The 18086-nt window shown below is 56.4% G+C and overlaps 1 protein-coding gene across 1 annotated transcript; it reads left to right on the forward strand.

The window, feature by feature from the left end:
- The first annotated feature begins 1574 nt into the window (after nt 1-1574).
- Nucleotides 1575-13187, forward strand: LOC140902950 (sialoadhesin-like). The gene is made up of 10 exons (XM_073323534.1): nt 1575-1614; nt 2474-2827; nt 5527-5790; nt 6126-6407; nt 7158-7421; nt 9124-9220; nt 9604-9643; nt 10028-10134; nt 10920-11010; nt 12416-13187. Exons 1-10 carry the CDS (start codon nt 1575-1577, stop codon nt 12509-12511), a joined length of 1635 nt encoding a protein of 544 aa, XP_073179635.1. The 3' UTR covers nt 12512-13187.
- The last annotated feature ends 4899 nt before the right edge of the window (nt 13188-18086 follow it).

Below are 18086 nucleotides of genomic sequence, written 5' to 3' on the forward strand. Positions count from 1 at the left end.
CAGAGCCCAGGTAGGAGACGCTTTTCCTTGTTTGGGGGCAAAAAGCCAGAGTTGGGGAGAATGTTTCTTCGAATCTCTAAATGCCTAAAAGGAGATTAAATGGTGAGAGTTTCTTATGGGAGGGGCCGCAGCTGAGATCGGGGCCTGGTGAGGCAGCGAGAGACAGTCCCTGCCCCAAAGAAATTACAATTAAAATAGACAATAGGTGAGAGAGAAAACTGAGGCACAGGGAGGAGCAGTGACTGGCCCGCTATTGTATGGTGGGTCCATGACAGATCTAGGAGAAGAACCTGGGGCTCTGTGTCCCACTGGTGTGCTCCAGCCACTGGGCCACACTGTCACTGGGGGTGGCAATGAAAATACACTGGGGGCTTCCCAAGCACAGTGTGAGAGCCAGTCTCTGCCCGACGCGCTCACGGTGTAAGATATGGGGACTGAACACGACTGGGCAACATTACCCGGCGCTGTTAAACACCTGTCGTGCGCTACCCCAGAGCAGGCTGCATTTGACTGTTCGTGAAGGTATCACTGAAGGTGTTTGAGATCTTTTGGGGGAGCCCATGCTAGACTGATCAACTGTTCAGAGAGGGAGCATCATGTTTGGGACAGAACTGGGGCCTGGGAACCAGGACTCCTGGGTTCTATCTCAGCTCTGGGAGCAGGGTGGGGGCTAGTGGGTTAAAGGAGGGGAAGCTGGGAGCCAGGACTCCTGGGTTCTAGTTCCAACTCTGAAAAGGGAAATTTATTTTCAGGCACACCCGGGCCCTCAGACCCTTGCTGGCCAGTTGCACCGTGACCCAGAGGGAACGTTCTCGGAGCGGTTGGGTAACATCAGATAGTGGCTCTGCCCAGGCTGGGGTCACAGATACACACACAGATGGGCCCCGATAAACAATCCAGCTATCGGAGACGAAGCAGCAAAGAAAGCGCTAGGGGGTGTGGAGCTGCAGGACGGGCCGGGGGGCTGTGTAGGGGGCTCTCCCCTCGCAGTCAGGGCTGATCTCTGTATCTGGGGCTTTGCTGTTCCCCGCTGAAACACTGAACCCCGACCCTGCCCCCTTGTGCCTGTGATACCCTTTCCCAACATGGCTCTATCCCAAGGGGTCAGAATGTCCCCCTGGGGTCCCTGCCACACCCCAAAGTGCTTTGTTCTATTCCACCTCTCTGACTCTCCCTGCACATGTCGGCTCCATTTCGGAACCGTCCTCCAGTCCTGCCCTAAAAATGCCCTCTGCGTTGCTGTGAGCTGCCAAACAGCCACTCGCCCCTCCCCAGAGGTGGCTGCATTTCACCCCTGAGGCCATAAGCCCAGCACACATGGCCCGCTAGGCACATAGGGAGAGAAATGTAACCAGTCCTTGCTCCGCCGGGCCAATCTCTGGGCTTTATTCCCTTCTGGTTAGGAAGTTCTTTTACAAAGGGCTCTAGGTGTAAAATACCTGGTGAGGCAGCTGATCCCGCGGCCGGACGCCGTCGCCCGGTGCAGACGAGCTGTCACCCAGAAATGCTGCAGGTGAATCATTCCCAGCCCCTTTCCCCTCCCAGGCCGGCTGAGCGCTCTGCCCTGGATGGAGATGGCCTTGGTGCTGGTCCCTGCCTTTTGCCTCCTGAGCGGTGAGTAATTCACACAGACGCCACGCGCTGCCAGCCAGGGGACCGGTGGGGACCGTTTCCCCAGCCCTGGGATTGCGTCTACACTGACGGGAGGGTGCTCAGAATCGGGTTCCATCGCAGGGAAGTCCCAGCCACTCGCACCAGCGGCTCCAGTTCAAGCCTAGGGGGCGTCTGGCCTTGAACCAAAGTTGGCAACCCTAAGCTGACCCCTCACCAGTGGGGCTTGTCCTGCCCTCAGGGCCTCTGGCCCAAGGGCCAGACACCAGGTATGGGCGGTTGGGGGTGGGCGTGGGGGGCCGAACTGAGCGGGGATGAGGGGAGCACTGAGGGGCAATATGGGGACCTGAATTGAGGGGGGATGGGGAGGTGAACTGAGGGTGGCTGGACTGAAGGGGGTGGCCAGGGAAAGTGAACTGAGCAGGGTTTTAGGGGGACTGAACTGAGCAGGGGTGAACTAATGGGATGCAGAGAACGGACTAAACAGAAGCGGGGCTGGGCAGATGTGGGGAGGGGGTCAGCCTGGACTGATGGGAGAACTCGGGGGGACAGGCGTGATTTGGGGGCCTGGTGTGATTAATTGCTGGGCAGGGGATGGGCTGATGTTGGGCTGGGGGGCACCTCCAAACTCTCCTTCCCCAATTCACAGGGGAGCGCTGGCCGGGCTCTCTGTCACCCCCAAGCCAGGAGTGGGCGGGGGGCTCAGGCAGCCCCACAACACAACATCCCCGACTGTGTTTTACAGCCCCTGGTTTGGGGGGCTGAGCTGATGCTGGGTTCTCCCGGCGGGATCCGTGCGGGCGGGTTCCCCAACTCGCTGGGGCTGGGCGCCGGCCTGATCCCCGATTCCTGTCCCCGGCAGGCGCCTACGCCCAGGAGTGGGGCGTGAGACTCGCACCAGGGCCCCTGGCTGGAGGGACCGGCTCGTGTGTGACCATCCCCTGCTCCTTCACCTACCCCGCGGGGTGGACGGTCTGGGCCGTGAGCTGGACACGGGAGAAGGATCAAACCGTCTATCACTGGGACGAGGCTCGTGTCCACACGGACTTCAAGGGGCGCGCCCGCTATCTGGGGGACCTGCAGCACGACTGCTCCCTGCGGGTGTCGGGGCTGCGCCCCAGCGATCAGGGCACCTACCGCTTCCGCTTCCATGCAGCGGGCGATGGCAGGACGGACAGCTGGACGAGTGAGCCAGGACGGCGGCTCCGTGTCTCCGGTAACCAGGTTCCGTCCAGCACCCCCGGGTCCAGGCAGGGCCCGAGGAGAACCGCAGCGAGGGCCCCACACGCCAGCGCGGACACCCCGAGCAGGGCTCGTCCCCTCCAGCAGGGGGCAGCACCGGGACACGGACAGGCGCGAGCCCGGGGGCCCGGCTCCAGCAACGTGCGGGGCCCGGTCTCTCCCCCCGCCCCCACCTGCCGCCCCCCCGAGTGTCCCCCGGCCTCCCCTGCAGCTCCTGCCTCGGGGTCCTAGCGCGCCCCCCCCGGCTCCCAGCCCCCCTTGCCGGGACAGGCGGACCCTGAGCCTGCCCTTCCCCCGCAGACACTTTCATTTTCCAGCGGGACCCTCCGCTAGCACAGGCAGAGCGAGCGGGAGGCTCCCGGAGCAGCTCCCCGGCAGAGGGCAGGGGCAGCACAGGGCCGTGTGGGCAGGGACGGCTGAACTGCCGGCAATTGGGAGCCTGAGGGGCGGCGGGTGCACAGGGAACTTAGGGGAGCTGATGGGGGGCTGTCGGCCCACCCTGGCCCCACCAGTTCGCTCCAAGGGGCTGCTCTTTCTGCAGGCAGTGGGCAAAGCCGGCGGCTGCCAAACAACCCGACAAGGGAGCATTGGGCAACTTTAAACCAGCATGTTCTCGAATTCGGAGCTTCTCAAACTGTGGTCCGTGGACCACCAGTGGTCCGCGAGCTCCATTCAGGTGGTCCGCGGCTAGTTCCCTCTCAGGTGCACTCCTGGGTGACTGCACAGGAGAGAACGAGGGGCCACCCCCTAATTAGTGGAGCTGCACAGGCCTGGCTCCGCTAATTAGGTGCGTGGACCCTGGACAAGATGCACACGTAAGGGGAGGTGGTGGCCTTGGGGGGAATACGGGGTTGGTAGGAGGGGGCAGTGGTGTGAGAAGAGGGGGTGGGGGGAATTTGGGACGTGCAGGGCTACGGTGGCCAGAGAAAGAGGCTCCAGGGCTGCAGCTGCTGCAGAGAGACCCCCTTCCTTCCCAGCTTCAGCTCTGTGGCTGCTGTGGCAGGGGAGAGACCCCCCCTCCTTTCCAGCCAGAGCTCAGGGGCTGCTGCAGTGGGGGAGAGAGGGAGAGACCCCCCCTCCACTCCTTCCCAGCCCCAGCTTGGGGGCTGCTGCGGTGGGGGAGAGAGGGAGAGACCCCCCCTCCACTCCTTCCCAGCCCCAGCTTGGGGGCTGCTGCAGTGGGGGAGAGAGGGCACATCCATCCCATTAGAAAGGTTAAGACGACTGATATTAAAATATGAGTTGTGTGCTTTTATGTGTAGAAGAAAAAAAGTTCATTATTATTTAGGGTTTTTTTATTATAGCACTTTTACCCGAAGTGCTTTACAATGGTTAGTTAATGATACAAACAACATTTGGAAAGACCATTAAGTGGTCCACCGAGACCCTCAGGAATTCTCAAGTGGTCCACGGAAAAACAAGTTGGAGACCCCTGCTCTGACTGATCAGCAAGGAAACAACAAAACAAGGTTAACCGGGAGGACTTTAAGTGACGACTTACTGTAGATTGGCTTACAAGGGGGGAGGGGCCGGGGGAGGGAGGGCTTGGACCTGTTCTCGGCACCACCAAAAATTATACAAACCAGCCGCCCCTACACACACACACCCACCATTTCTGCCTTCCTCTGAAATGGAAGTGCTTAGAGCTGGGAGTCAGGACTCCTGGGTTCTCTCTCCAGCTCTTGGGGAAGGGGGGGGGGAAGTGGTTAGCGCAGCGGGGACTTGTGGGTCAGACTCTCAGGCTGTTGTCGGATCCTTGTCCCCGTCCCTCTGTCTAACGCTTGGCCTGTGCTGAAGAGCCGCTGGGACTGACCCTGCAGCCAGCATAACGCAGCAGGCGTGAGGGGCTCTCGGGTGGAGACTATAGTGGGACTGGGACCCTGCAGGACCCCCCCAGAACAGCGGGAGCGGGTAAAATGAGCTTTGTTGGGGGTGGGCAAAAAACCAGGCTGCATTAATTGGCGGGAAAACACTAAATCTCATAAATGTACCAAGAGTCGGCGACTGGGGAAATAGCTAAATATTTTGTTTCAGCTTCTCTTTCCTCTCCATGTTTATCTCCCTCGCTCCAAACCTGGGGAAATGCACCCGCCCAAGTCAGGTCAGACCCATTCTGGGATAACAGGAGTTGAAGTGTGTTTCTACCTGGTTCAAGCAAGATTTGTTTTATTCTTTCAGTGTAAAAATTGTCTCTGAATCCCGTTGGTACAGATCAGACCGTCACCCACCGGTTTCTGTCTGGTGGTTGATTGGTTTAGCAGCCTGGGGGGATCTGTCTCTCTTGTCGGATTTGCGGGATTTAAGGTTTTTGTGGCTGGGAGGGGGATGAAAATGCAAAAACCATAGCAGGGCACTTGAATAACAGGAACGGGACAGAATTAAAAACAATCCCGCTTAGGGCTCCAGTCTGAGGCCCGACGTGTGGTGCCCCCCGCTGGCGGCTGCGCCCCTCCGGGCAGACCCAGCGCTCCCCGTATCTCAGGGGAACTTTCGCTGCTCTCCCTCCTGGCCATGAGCCCTCATTGCCGGAGCCTGCCGAGCTCCCAGGCTGGGCCATGCCCACACCCTGGGGGCTGCTCCCCACTCTGCAGCCAGGCCGTGACCCCTGGGAGCGCTGCCAGCCCCAGGGCCCCAGCAGGGTTCAATGGCTCCTGACTCCTCCTCTCCTCACAGACGATCTGTGCCAGCCCTCCCTGGGGCGCCGAACACAACCGGGACCCTCCCTCACCTGCTCTGTGGGGGCAACCTGCCCCCATCCCCCCTCGTGGTACAACCGAGATGGCGTGCAGCGGAGCCCAGGGCAAACCCCGGGCGGGGCTGGGGCGACCGAGCTGCGAATATCCCCGTCCCAGCTGGACCCCGGTGCGGCGCTGAGATGCCAGGTGGATGGATACAGGGATGAGTGTGACTCTGACCAAACCCAGCCCCTGGGGACAGGTGAGGTCTGCTTCTACACATGGCATGGTTAGAGGAGGGGGGGCAGGAGCCAGGACTCCTGGGTTCTATCCCTGACATGCAGGGAGGAGGGACGACTGGTTGGAGTCGGGAACCAGGATTCCTGGCTTCTATCCCCAGTTCAGGGAGGGGGGTGGTCTAGTGTGCTAAAGTGGGGGAGACTCGGTGCCAGGACTCCTGGGTTCTTTCCCCAGCTCAAAAACTCTCACCTGGCTTTACCAAATATTCTTGCCCGTGGCACTGGACAGGGAAGGACCTGCCCCTTTGTTCAGTCCTGGGGCCCCACTGACAAACTCTCTCCCAACTTTCGCCCTCAGTTACCCCCAACGTGCCCAGGGTCAAGGTTTCGTGGCCGGCACGGAAGGCAGCACTAAGGGAAGGCGACGGTTTTACCCTGCGCTGCCAGGCTGCTCCCCTGCGGCCTGTCGCCGGGTACGTCTGGTCCCGCGGGGACGTGTGGCTGCCAGAAACCAGGCAGGATTTACGTGTTGAGAAGGCAGCTGTCTCCGACGGAGGGAGCTACGCGTGCGGGGTCTGGGTGTCCGGCCCCGGCTGGGGGTATCTGAGCCTCTCTGCGAGGGAATCGGTCGAAGTTCAGCGTAAGCAGCGAGGAGGGCTGACGAGAGCCTCCTCCCTTGCACCCCCAATACTCCCCACACGGCCTCCTGGAGCAGCCTCGTGTGACCTCATCTCATCCCCCCTGCTTTGCCCCTGCCTCATATTCCGCCCCCACCTCCTAATAACCGGGTTTGCTCAACCCAGTGCTGCTGGCTCTGGGCTGGGCCTCCTGCTCCTCTGCATCGCTCATGTGGCTGGGCCCAGCAGAGACAAATTCAGTTTGTGTCCCCCCTGCCCACCTGTCCCTGGGCCCCAGCCCCCTTTGGGCCACTGCCCATCCCCCCACCTGTCCCGGAGCCCCATTCCACACTGAGCTCGGCCCCGTCCCCTCCCACCTTCCCGGGTGTCCAGCCGCCTCTGTGCCAGGCCCTGCCCCTCCATCTGCCTTGTGTCCCCGGACCCCTCTGGGACAGTCTCTGCCCCCCTCCGCCCCCAGCTGCCCCTGACCCCCAGCCCCATATGGACCACGCCCGTACCACCCCTCACCTTCTCCAGGCGCCCAGCTTGCTTTGGGCCAGACCCTCCCCCCCGCAACTGCCCTGTGCTCCCAGACCTTTCTGGGGGACTCCTCCCCCATATCCCCATGCCGCCCTGCCTGTTCTCGCCCCCTGGAGCCACATTGGCCAGGCCTGCCCCTCACCCCCTGCCCTGGATCCCTTCCCCCCTCTGGGCCAGGTCCCCCCACTCTGTCTCTCTCCGTTCACGTGCCGTGTCTCCGTCTCGCCCCCCAGATGCCCCCACAGGTGTCCGCGTTACGGCAGCGCCGGACACCAGCCCGCAGGAAGGTGCATCGGTGACGCTAACGTGCAGTTACACCAGCAGCCTCCCCGCCCCCAACTCCTACACCTGGTACCGGGGCGGCCGGCAGCTGGGGGGATCCCAGCAGGAAATGGTGTTGAAGAACATCACGGTGGAGCAGGCTGGGGAGTATCGCTGCCAGGCCAACAATGGGATCGGCCAGTCCCCATCCCCCCCCATCAACATCACCGTCCTCTGTAAGTGCCGGGGACGTGAGAAAAGAGACCTCCGGGGTGGGGGAAGGGCTGGGATTGTGCCTTTGTGCCGTAGGCCCAGCTGGGGAGGGTCATTGTGGCGATCGTGGTGGAGCTCCCAGGCCACGGTGGCCAGCAGGTCTAGCGCCATCCTGGGGTGCAGGGACAGGGCAATCTGGAATCGAGCAGAGAGGGGATTTTACCTCTGGATCTCGCCCTGGTGCAAACACGTCTGGGATCCTGTGCCCAGTTCTGAGGCCCGCACTCCCAGGAGTTGGTGATCAGCTGGGGAGGGGTCAGAGAAGAGCCATGAGAAGGAGTCAGGGCTTGGAAAACCTGCCCTAGGGTGAGAGACTCCAGGAGCTCCGTCTGTTTAGCTGAACCAAGGGAGGGTGAAGGGGTGACGTGAGTCCCGTCTACAAGATCCTACGCGGAGAAGAGAACATTGATAATGGGCCTGGCGGCCGAGCAGACAGAGATCCAGGGGCTGGAAGCTGAAGCTAGACAAATTCAGACTGGCAATAAGGTGCAAATGTTGAACAGGGAGGAGAATTTGCCATTGAAAGAATGATCTCCGGACGTGGTGGATTCTCCATCCCGGGGAATGTTTAAATCACTCTGGGATGTTTTGCTAAAGGATCGGCTCTCGTTCAAACGGGAATGAATTCAGGGGAGTCTTGAGGCCTGTGTCACCCAGCTGGTCCTTCTGCCTTTAGATTCTATGGATCATCCTTCCCTTGGCCCATCGCTGCCATTGCCGGAGGTGTCGGGGAGGCTGTCTGTGATTCCTTCAGCCCTTTAATGAAACAGGCAGGGGCTGGACTACATCTCCCATGATGCATCACAGCCACGAATTCCAATGAAGCGCCCCTCCCTGCACCAAGAGGGGACCAGGCGGTGCATCATAGGAGATGTAGTTCAGCCGGACAGCCCGGCCGACAGAGGAGACTGAGAACGTGAGGCACAGGAACTGCAAGTCCCATGATGCACCACACCGAAGGACTCCTATGACTCACGTGGAATGATGGGATTTTGTGAGATCTTGGTTTTCATTTTAAAAAAAACAAAATTTCTAGTAGAGGTGGCCAGGAAATGGTTTTTTTTTTCCCAAGTGGGAAAGATCCACTTTTCATAGAAATGTCAGAAAACGAAATATTTCAATTGAAAATGGCCTGATGGGAGTTGTAGTTTGAGTGTCTTGTGCTTCCATTCCCTTCTGTGGGCCAGGATCTGTAGCCAGACTATATCTCCCATGATGCACCTTGGCGTAGGATTCCTGTGATGCACGCCCTTCCCTCACCAAGAGAGGGGCTGGTGGGGCATCATGAGAGATGTAGTCCAGACAGACATCTTGGCCTATATTGGAGAATGAGGATACAAGGCTCTGAAACTACATCTCCCAGGATGCACCCTGGCTATGGATTCCTATGAGGCACCCTTCTGATCACCAAGAGGGGAGATAGTGGAGCATCATGGGAAATGTCATCCAGCTGGGCAGCACAGCCTACAGAGGAGGCTGGGGGCGCTGGGACGGGAGGGCTTCGCGTCTGAGCATCAGGTCTGCTGACTCCAAAGCCACCACGTGTAATAATCCAGCCCCATGCAGCCTCACTGTGGGCTTGTTACCCGGCTGCCGTCCCTCAGCAAATAGGGTTCGAAAATCTGCTGCAGGGTTGATCCAAGAACCCTCCTTTCTCCTTTCCAGCCACCCCCCTTGTGCAGGCTCCCGCCTACATCCTGGGACCTGCAGTTGCGCTCGTCCTGCTGCTGCTGGTGGGGCTGGTCGGCGTCATAGCGTGGAGGTATTTGCGCTTGCTTTGCAAACCGGTGATATCCGCGTCTCGGGTCGTCTGGCCATCCCCAGCTCCTCCCGCCTGGCCTTTGCCGGAGAACCCCGCAATCCGGGAGTGAGAATTGCAGAGCCAGTTCGGGTGCACGGAAACCCAGTCTGGGGGAGGTGATTGAATGGTGGTGGTTGAGTCCCACACAGATACCGGACCCCCGCAGGGGCCTGGGAAGGGCTGGATGGCCTCCTGCTTATACGGCGGGGCTGGTGGTCAGGGGAGCAGGGGTCAAGCCCAGGCAGGAGGTTCTATTGTGTGGGATCCTTTGTCCTGTTCCTTCCCCTCCTGAACCGAAGCAGATGTCGTTTTGCCTCTGAGCTGTTGGTCTCCTTTATTTGTAGGAAGAGGCGGAGCAAACGCCAGGGGCTGAGCCGCGATCCGGTAAGTGCATCTATGGGGCTGGAAGCCAGGACACCTGGGTTCTTTCCCTAGCTCTGGGAGGGGAGTGGGGTCTAGTGGGCGAGAGCAAGAGGTGCTGGGAGCCAGGACGCCTGGGTTCTATCCCCAGCTCTGTTGCTGACTCGCTGCATGACTTTAGATGAGCTCTGTCCCTCAGTTTACCCCTCCATAAAAGAGGATTATAAAATTCCTCTCCTTGTCCCCTTCCCATCCCCGTCCCCGAGCAGGACAGAAGGTCTTTCCAATCCCCTGGGTAGTTTATCGTGGTGGTGGGGGGGGGGTCTGTGTGCATTTTCCTTTGTTGTTAGACATCACCGAGCAGTCCCAGAGCAGTGGCTCGCGGCCTCACTTCTCCCTGCCTTGCAGGACCAGCCGGGCCCGGGGGAGACCCCGATGTCTGAACGCATCTATGAGAACACCCAGCACTATGGCATGGGGAAGCCAGCCCGCCTGGCCCCACCCGCAGCCCCCAGGTAACAGCCGGGCGTGGCTCTGAGCTACTGTGTAGGGGCTGGGTGTGGGGCGGTGCCCACATGTTAGGAGAGCGTGGCCAAGGCTGAGCTTGATACGCCTCCTGCTGGGGTGTAGGTCAGTTTGTGTGTGTCCCTGGCGCCCCCTGCTGGAGGGATGAGCCCTGTTTGGGGCAGGGGCTGGATCGGAGCCAGCATTCCCTCGACAGGGGTCCACAACCATTTTCTGTTGCTCCCTCCCTTACCCATAATGGAAACTGTCCGTCCCCACCCCCATCCCCTGCCGGGAGTGGGGTCAGAACTGCAGTCGGGAGCTGGGCTTGGGACCAGGGCTGGAGCTACGGCTGGGGCAGAGTGGGGCTGGGTGGTGCTCCCTCCCTGCCCCCCATGGGGGCTGGCCTGGCTGCACTGCCCCAAAAGTTCCTCCAGGCCCTCCTAGGGTGGTGTGCCCCACAGTTTGGGGACCGCTGCTCCAGAAGGGAAAGGCCCCTTCTTTGCCCTCCTCCCTCCCGAGGAAGCCAGTCCCCCACTCCGGGGCTGGACTGGAGCCAGTGTCCCCTAGAGGGGAAAGGCCCCATTTCCCATTCCCCAAATCCATGACTCATGTCAGGTCTGGGTGCTTTAGCCCAGGGGTCCACCCCCAGCCACTGACCCACAGGGGTTGTACGCTGTTGACCGACGCAGCCTGTCCAATCCCCAGCCACGGCGCTGCAGCCGACCCAACACTAGCCACCCAAATGCCCTCGCGCCATCCCCAGCCCCCATAACGTTCTCTCTTTCCGTGGCAGCGCGCCCAACGAGGTGTGCCCGGGCTCTCCGGATAGCACCGGGGAATCCCACATCTACAGCCAGCCCATGAACACTGGCAAAGTACCACAGGTGAGAGACTCATTCCTCTGTGTATACGCGGCCTGGGTCTCCGAGGTTCTGTCCCCGGCTCCAGGAGTAGAGTGGGATCCAGTGGTTAGAGCAGGGGGGCTGGGAGCATGGACTCCTGATTTCTATCCCTGGCTCTGGGAGGGCAGTGAGGTCCAGTGGTTAAAGCAGGGCAGGGGGCTGGGAGCCAGGACTCCTGGGTTCTATCCCTGGCTCCGGGAGGGGAGGGGGGTCCAGTGGTTAGAGCGGGGGCAGGGGGCTGGGAGCCAGGACTCCTGGGCTCTATCCCTGGCTCTGGGAGGGGAGTGGGGTCTAGTGGTTAGAGCAGGGGCAGGGGGCTGGGAGCCAGGACTCCTGGGTTCTATTCCTGGCTCCGGGAGGGAAGGGGGGGTCCAGTGGTTAGAGCGGGGGCAGGGGGCTGGGAGCCAGGACTCCTGGGCTCTATCCCTGGCTCTGGGAGGGCAGTGGGGTCTAGTGGTTAGAGCAGGGGCAGGGGGCTGGGAGCCAGGACTCCTGGGCTCTATCCCTGGCTCTGGGAGGGCAGTGGGGTCCAGTTGTTAGAGCGGGGGCAGGGGGCTGGGAGCCAGGTCTCCTGGGCTCTGTCCCGGCTCTGCCCCCTGTGAGATCAGCTCCCAGCAGCAGCAAGACCAGGCTGGGCTGGGCGCTCTGGGTCAGGGTGAGCACAGCTGCGGGGCAGGGCAGGGGGCATCGCCCAGCAGCTGGAGGGCAGAGCGGTGGGCGGGACGCTGAGTGACGGGGCTGGGGGGGTGACATGAAGAGGCGAGCACCATGCTGGGGGGCCTCTGTGTCGCCGGGGGCAGCGGGACAAGCCCTGGGCAGCTGGCGTGTGCAGCAATATCTCGTCCACCGGCTGGGACAGGGAATGGGGCCTGGGGCCTTTCCCCTGTAGGGGGGCCAGCTCTGATCCAACTGCTGGTGCCTGAGTAGCAGCATTGCCGTGAGCTGGTGGAGTTGCTCCATTCGATGGCAGGAGGAGCAGAGCTGTTACCCCCAAGGTGGAGCTGAAGGAGTTGCTCCATTACCCAGCAGCAGTGGTAGGGCTGTTATCCTCCATGTGTATCTCCATTATGGAGGTTACACCCTTAGCTGACGTGTTTTGTGTCGATATAAGGGGTCTCCAGAAGGCCCGACGTAATGATCATCAAGGCTAAAATTGTGGGGGGGAGGAGTTGTTTTTTAGGAGACAGCGTTGCCTAGTGGATAGAGCACTGGCCTGAAACACAGGACGCCTGGGTTCTCTTCCTGGCTCTTCCACCTGCCTGTTGGGTGACCTTGGCTAAGTCACTTCCCCATCCGGTGCCTCAGTTTCCCCAGCCGTGCTTTGAGCTCTGCTGATGTAAAGCTCCCCGTCAGAGTCGGGCGTTGTCATTATTATTCTTTACCCTAGAGTGACCCAGACGAGGTCCACTACGCGGCCGTCCAGCTGCAGCCTCCCACCCGGAGAGCGGAGCCTACCTGCGAATATGCTGTTATTAAGCGCTAGGATCCAGCTGCGGCTCACCTGACACTTCCCCCTACGGCCGCCAGCCAGCTGCACATGCTTGCTGCTTGCGCCGGCTTCTCAGCTAGGGATCCCGCAAGGCGGCGGAGGGGCAATGAGGAGGCACAAGACAAAGAGATTTCCAAGGCCAGAAGGGGCCAGTTTCATCGGCTGTGTGACCCCCCACATTCAGAGGCGACCTCCAGTGGAATCCTGCATCCAGCTGCGCGGCCCCCCAGTCTCCGACGCACAGAGATCACTTGGGGAGGGGTCAGAGAAAAGCCAGGAGAATGACTCAAGGATTGGAAGACAGGCCAGAGTCAGACTCCGGGCGCTCAGTTTATCCAGCGTCACACGGAGGAGGTTGAGGGGTGACTCAGTCCCCTCTAGAAATATCCCCCCCGGGGAACAGAAATCTGGCGAGAGCGGGCCCTTCAATCTAGCAGGCCAAGATCCGGCGGGCGGGAAGTTGAAGCTAGACAAATTCAGACTGGAAATAAGGTGGGAATTTATAACAGGGAGGGGAATTAACCCTGGGAACAATCTACCCAGGGCTGAGGCGGGTTCTCCGTCAGGGATGCCACTTATCCGGTTTTCACCCGGACAGTCTGGGTTTCAGCTTGTGTGTCCAGACGCCATGTGACAACCCTGATGTCCGTTTTCTTTGATCTGGGGGGGAAAGATGTGAAGCAGGGGCGGGGCCTTGAGGGAAGAGGCGGAGCAGGGGCGTGGCTTTGGGGGAAGTGACAGGGCAGGAGCGGGGCCTTGGGGAGAAGAGGTGGAGCGGGGATGAGGCCTGGGGGCAGAGGCTGAGAAGGGGGCGGGGCCCTCAGGGAAGAGGCGGAGCACAAGGCGGGGCCTCGAGGGAAGAGGCAATGCAGGGGGTGGGGCTTTGGGGGTCCAGTTACCAGCCATTAGAAAGGTGGAAACCCTGTTCTCCATTGGTGGCAATTCTGCCCTCGAGATGGGATGTTTTGCTTCAAGGGCGGCTCTTGTTCAGCCACTGATGAATTCAGGGCAGCTCCACGGCCTCGGCGACACACGAGGCCAGGCTGGGTTATCTCCCCACCCCCATCTGAGCTCAGAATCTGGGAATTAGGCTCCAAATTCAGAGGTTTGCTGGATCTGGATTCTTAGAGGTGGCCCCGTAAATGGGGCATTCAAGGGGGTGGCACATGGATCGGAGGGTGGAGGGAAGCACTAAGGCACAGCTTCTGGAAGGCATTTTGGTGCCTGACTCCCCTGGGGCTTCAGCCCCACGGAAGGGCTGTTTCTGTCGCTTCCCATTGACTCAATAGACATCCCAGGCTTCAGCACGACGCAGACACAGCAGGCCTCTGCTGGACTCACCCTATAAAGCTTTAGCACTAAAACACAAAATGTCGACTGTCTTCTTGTAGCCGCGTGGCCCCGGGCCGTAAGAGAGACAAGGTGGGTGACAGAATCTATTTTTTCAGACCAACCAGTGTTGGTGGAAGGGCCCCACTTTGGAGCGTCTCCTTCGGTCTGGAGAAGGAAACTAGGGGAATCCAGGCGATGAAACAAATTGAATTCTTCCAAGCCTACATGTATTTATGCCATGCCAAGCATCAGTGAGAGATCAGCCTTATAACCAATAACCAATATCCACCCTTATTCTAAGCTAATGCACCGATTTCCTTATGGCGGATTCTAGGCCCAGTTGCCTCACCTCTTACTGAACACTTAGTAGTTCACTTAGTACGTTCACTTAGGATGTCCACAGGCTTGGAGGATTTGGTTTTTAGTGGTAAACGTCAATTTCACCGTACTCACACCAACCGCCAAAACATATTTCCACTGGTAATAATTGACATCGGCAGATGGGCCAAGTAAGAAACCTGTGGCTTGAGAACTTAGTGTTTGATTTTAGGGTATTTAGTTGGCTATTTTGACCAGGGGTGTTGACAATTCATGTTTTAAGAGTTGTAAAGTGTTCACTCTTTCAACCGCGACACATGCAGTCATGAAATAAGTATTGGCTGACACCCCTCCCCATAGTTTCCTGCAATTAGGACAATTTAAATTGATTAAATTAGTTTAAAGGCCATAATTTTGTACAATTGTAAAAATTTTAAATCAATCAAAATCTGAAACATACTTAAAAATAAATATCAATATTGTCTGTTGAAATTAGGGCTGTCGATTAATAGCAGTTAACTCACACGATTAACTCAAAAATCAATTGCAATTAATTTAATCGCACTGTTAAACGATAGAATGCCTATTGAAATGTATTAAATATTGTTAGGGGGCTTATTCCTTCACCCACTTACTTCCCTGGTCCTTCTCGCATGAACAGAGAGCAACAATACCCGAAGTCCAAAGGTGCAAACAATTCGATGTTTATTGGGGTGAACTTCCAGCAAGCATGATTCCAGTTTCCTTCCTTAGTATCCTCCTTCCCAGCTCTGACACCACAGAGCCTTACACCTGTGTCCCTGTTCCCATTCCTACCCTTAGCCAAACATGATTCCAACTTCCTTACTCCCATTCCCTGTTCCCATTTCCCCCTTTAGCAAAACATGATTCCAATTTTCTTACCCCCATTCCCTGTTCCCATCTCCCCCTTTAGCAAAACATGATTCCCATTTTCTTACCCCCATTCCCTGTTCCCATCTCACACACCCACATGCCCACCCCCACCCACACCCACATCACTTCCTCATTGACTACAGATCATATAGTAAAACTTGAGTTCTGCTTAGCTATACCTTAACCAATCATTTTCCTGAAATTTAACTAACCAATCCTAACATATTGTAACATGATTATGTAACCAATTATATCCCACCACCTTAATTAGTTTACACCTAGCAAAATTAATTATACAGCAGACAGGAACAATCACAGAACCAGACAGAGATTATACAGACAAACAACAGCAAAGTGGGAACTATAATGACAAGACAATACAGAAGTGAGGATTTCACATCCCAGCGATTGATAAGTGAGTTCTTGCCAGACAGGATGCTATCAAACTAAGTTTCCTTTTACATTTTCTAGGAGGTGATAGGAATACAATCCTGTCCTGATAGTGCCTAACAGCTCACGAAAGCTTATGCTCTAATAAATTGGTTAGTCTCTAAGGTGCCACAAGTCCTCCTTTTCTAACAGCCCAATAGCACCTTATTTCAGTGTGACTAGTTTGGAATGCGAGGATGTGACCGGTCGCTTCCCAGCTTATGGCTGCCTCTGCTGCTTAGCCAAAGGCCTGAGCCTAAGCACAGGGCCACAAACTGTCACAGTAAGAGAAGGCCCTTACACTGGCAGACAGTGATGTTGATTCTTTCTTTTATACCTCTATCACTAGCCAAGTGATAAGAATACACCTCAATTCTTAGAGTATCGGCCTTTACAGACAGGCCTGAATATCTCTATCCTAACAAATATTTTGGCTGTTTTTCTACGTTTTCATACATATATTGTCTTCTGTGTTGTAATTGAAATCACAGTGAACATTATTTTTTATTACAGATATTTGCACAGTAAAAACGATAAACAAAAGAAATCGTATTTTTCAGTTCCCCTTATACAAGTACCGTAGTGCGATCTCTTTGTCGTGAAAGTGCAACTTACAAATGTAGGGTTTTTTTTTTTGGTTACAGAACTGCACTCAAAAATAAAACAATTGAAAGTTTTAGAGCCCACAAGTCCACTCAGTCCTACTTCTTGTTCGCCAATCGCTAAGACAAACAAGTTTGTTTACATTTGCAGGAGACACTGCTGCCTTCTTCTTTACAATGTCACCTGCAAGCATGAAGGGGCACGTAAATATCTTTAGCGCATCTGGCACGTAAATAGCTTTCGACACTGGCTACAACCGTGCCATGCGAACGCCTGTTCTCACTTTCAGGTAACCTTGTAAACAAGAAGCGGGCAGTGTTATCTCCCGTAAATGTAAACAAACTTGTTTCTCTTAGCGACTGGCTGAACAAGAAGTAGGACTGAGTGGACTTGCAGGCTCTAAAATTTTACATTGTTTCATTTTTGAGTGCAGTTTTTTATGTACATAATTCTACATTTGTAAGTTCAACGTTCATGACAGAGAGTCTGCACAACAGGACTTGTATTAGGTGAATTGGAATACACTATTCGTTTTTTCACAGTGCAAATACTTGTAATCAAAAATACAGTGAGCACTGTGCACTTTGTGTTCTGTGTTGTCACTGAAATCAATATATTTTGAAAATGTAGAAAACATCCAAAAATATTTAAATAAATGGTATTCTGTTATTAACATTGCGATTAATCACACGATTAATCACGATTAATTTTTTTAAAATCACTTGGCAGCCCTAGTTGAAATTAGAAAACAGTAAAAATCTCACACTCTATCACGAGGTCTCTCTACATACTGTGCACTCCTTTTATAACAATCACATCTGCTCCTGATTATTTGATTCTTATAAGCGGTCACTTCTTGCAAGCGGAGTACAGGTATGATTTTGTCCCAGCGGTTTTGCTCCCTGGTTTTGATTGATTCTTATAACAGTGTTTCTTATAACTGGAGCGCACTGTATATCTATCAAATCTGTATAGGCCGCACCTGTATATCCATATAGCCACATATGTGTTGCCCTGCACAGGTGTTAGAGAAGGCAGGGCCCAGAAATGACCCGGCTCTAGGAGCAGGAGGTGGGGAGTAGAAACAAGTGAACGTGTTCACACAAAACTTTTTGTGATCAGGAAACACAGGTTCTGCGCCACCAAATCATCACGCGATTTTGGAGGGTTTTGCCAAATTGTCTCAGTAGAAGATAAAACCCTCAACCCTGGAATTGGTTCAGTCCAAAATGATTTTTTTGGTTTCAAAAATTCCTTTCATGTGTTGTTTTTAAATCAAAACCGTTGAAAATCAGTCAGACTTGACAGGAATTTTGTTTCCGATTTTTCGGCGTTGCTGGCAAATCGGTTATTTGCCCAGCTGTGATGGGGGCTGCCCCACCCTGACCGTCCGTTTCTGGCAAGGTCATTCCCACCGGTGCAAAGATGCTACAGAAGCCTGAGCCAGCTGCCCTGCTGAAATTGGAAAGGGGCCCACAAGCGTCTCCACCCTGCACGGATTAAGCCTGCGCTGAGCCGTGACATTAGATTGAGGCCTGGCTCCTGTGTTAGGTCCAGCCACTGGGCGGTAACAGGGGCCCGATGGCAGGATCGGGGTCAAAGCGTTTCCTCCTGGCTCCGGGTTAAAACGCTGAGCTGTGGATCCTGAAGACGAGTGAGGGATCGCAATGCTAGGAGAGCTCTGGTGTGGATAATACTGGGCAGTGGGTACTCTCCAGGCCGTGTGTTTTGCAGGGCTAGAGGGTTTGGTTTATCAATCCACACATCTCAAGGGACTGTTCTGCATGGCCAGTTTGCCCTCGTCCCTAGCTCGGGCCAGAGAACCTCCCCCAGGGGTCCCTGCACCCAGCCCAGATCTGGTCTAGATCTCGGTCATGCTAAAGCGCCATTAACTCCGCCCCTTTGTATGTGTGTCCTTAACTCTGCCCCCTTTGCAGATTTCAAGCCCAGATCTGGGGGCTGAGGTACAGTGCGGCTAAGTGAGACACCCGAT

Source organism: Lepidochelys kempii, chromosome 24 (genome assembly GCF_965140265.1).
Source record: "Lepidochelys kempii isolate rLepKem1 chromosome 24, rLepKem1.hap2, whole genome shotgun sequence".
NCBI lineage: Eukaryota > Metazoa > Chordata > Testudines > Cheloniidae > Lepidochelys > Lepidochelys kempii.

Bases quoted from the DNA above. Each gene is read 5' to 3' on its own strand.
- LOC140902950 (XM_073323534.1), top strand. From the start codon at position 1,575: ATGGCCTTGGTGCTGGTCCCTGCCTTTTGCCTCCTGAGCG. The intron at 1,615-2,473 runs GTGAGTAATTCA...TGTCCCCGGCAG, and splicing joins TGCCTTTTGCCTCCTGAGCG to GCGCCTACGCCCAGGAGTGG. The intron at 10,135-10,919 runs GTAACAGCCGGG...TTTCCGTGGCAG, and splicing joins GCCCCACCCGCAGCCCCCAG to CGCGCCCAACGAGGTGTGCC.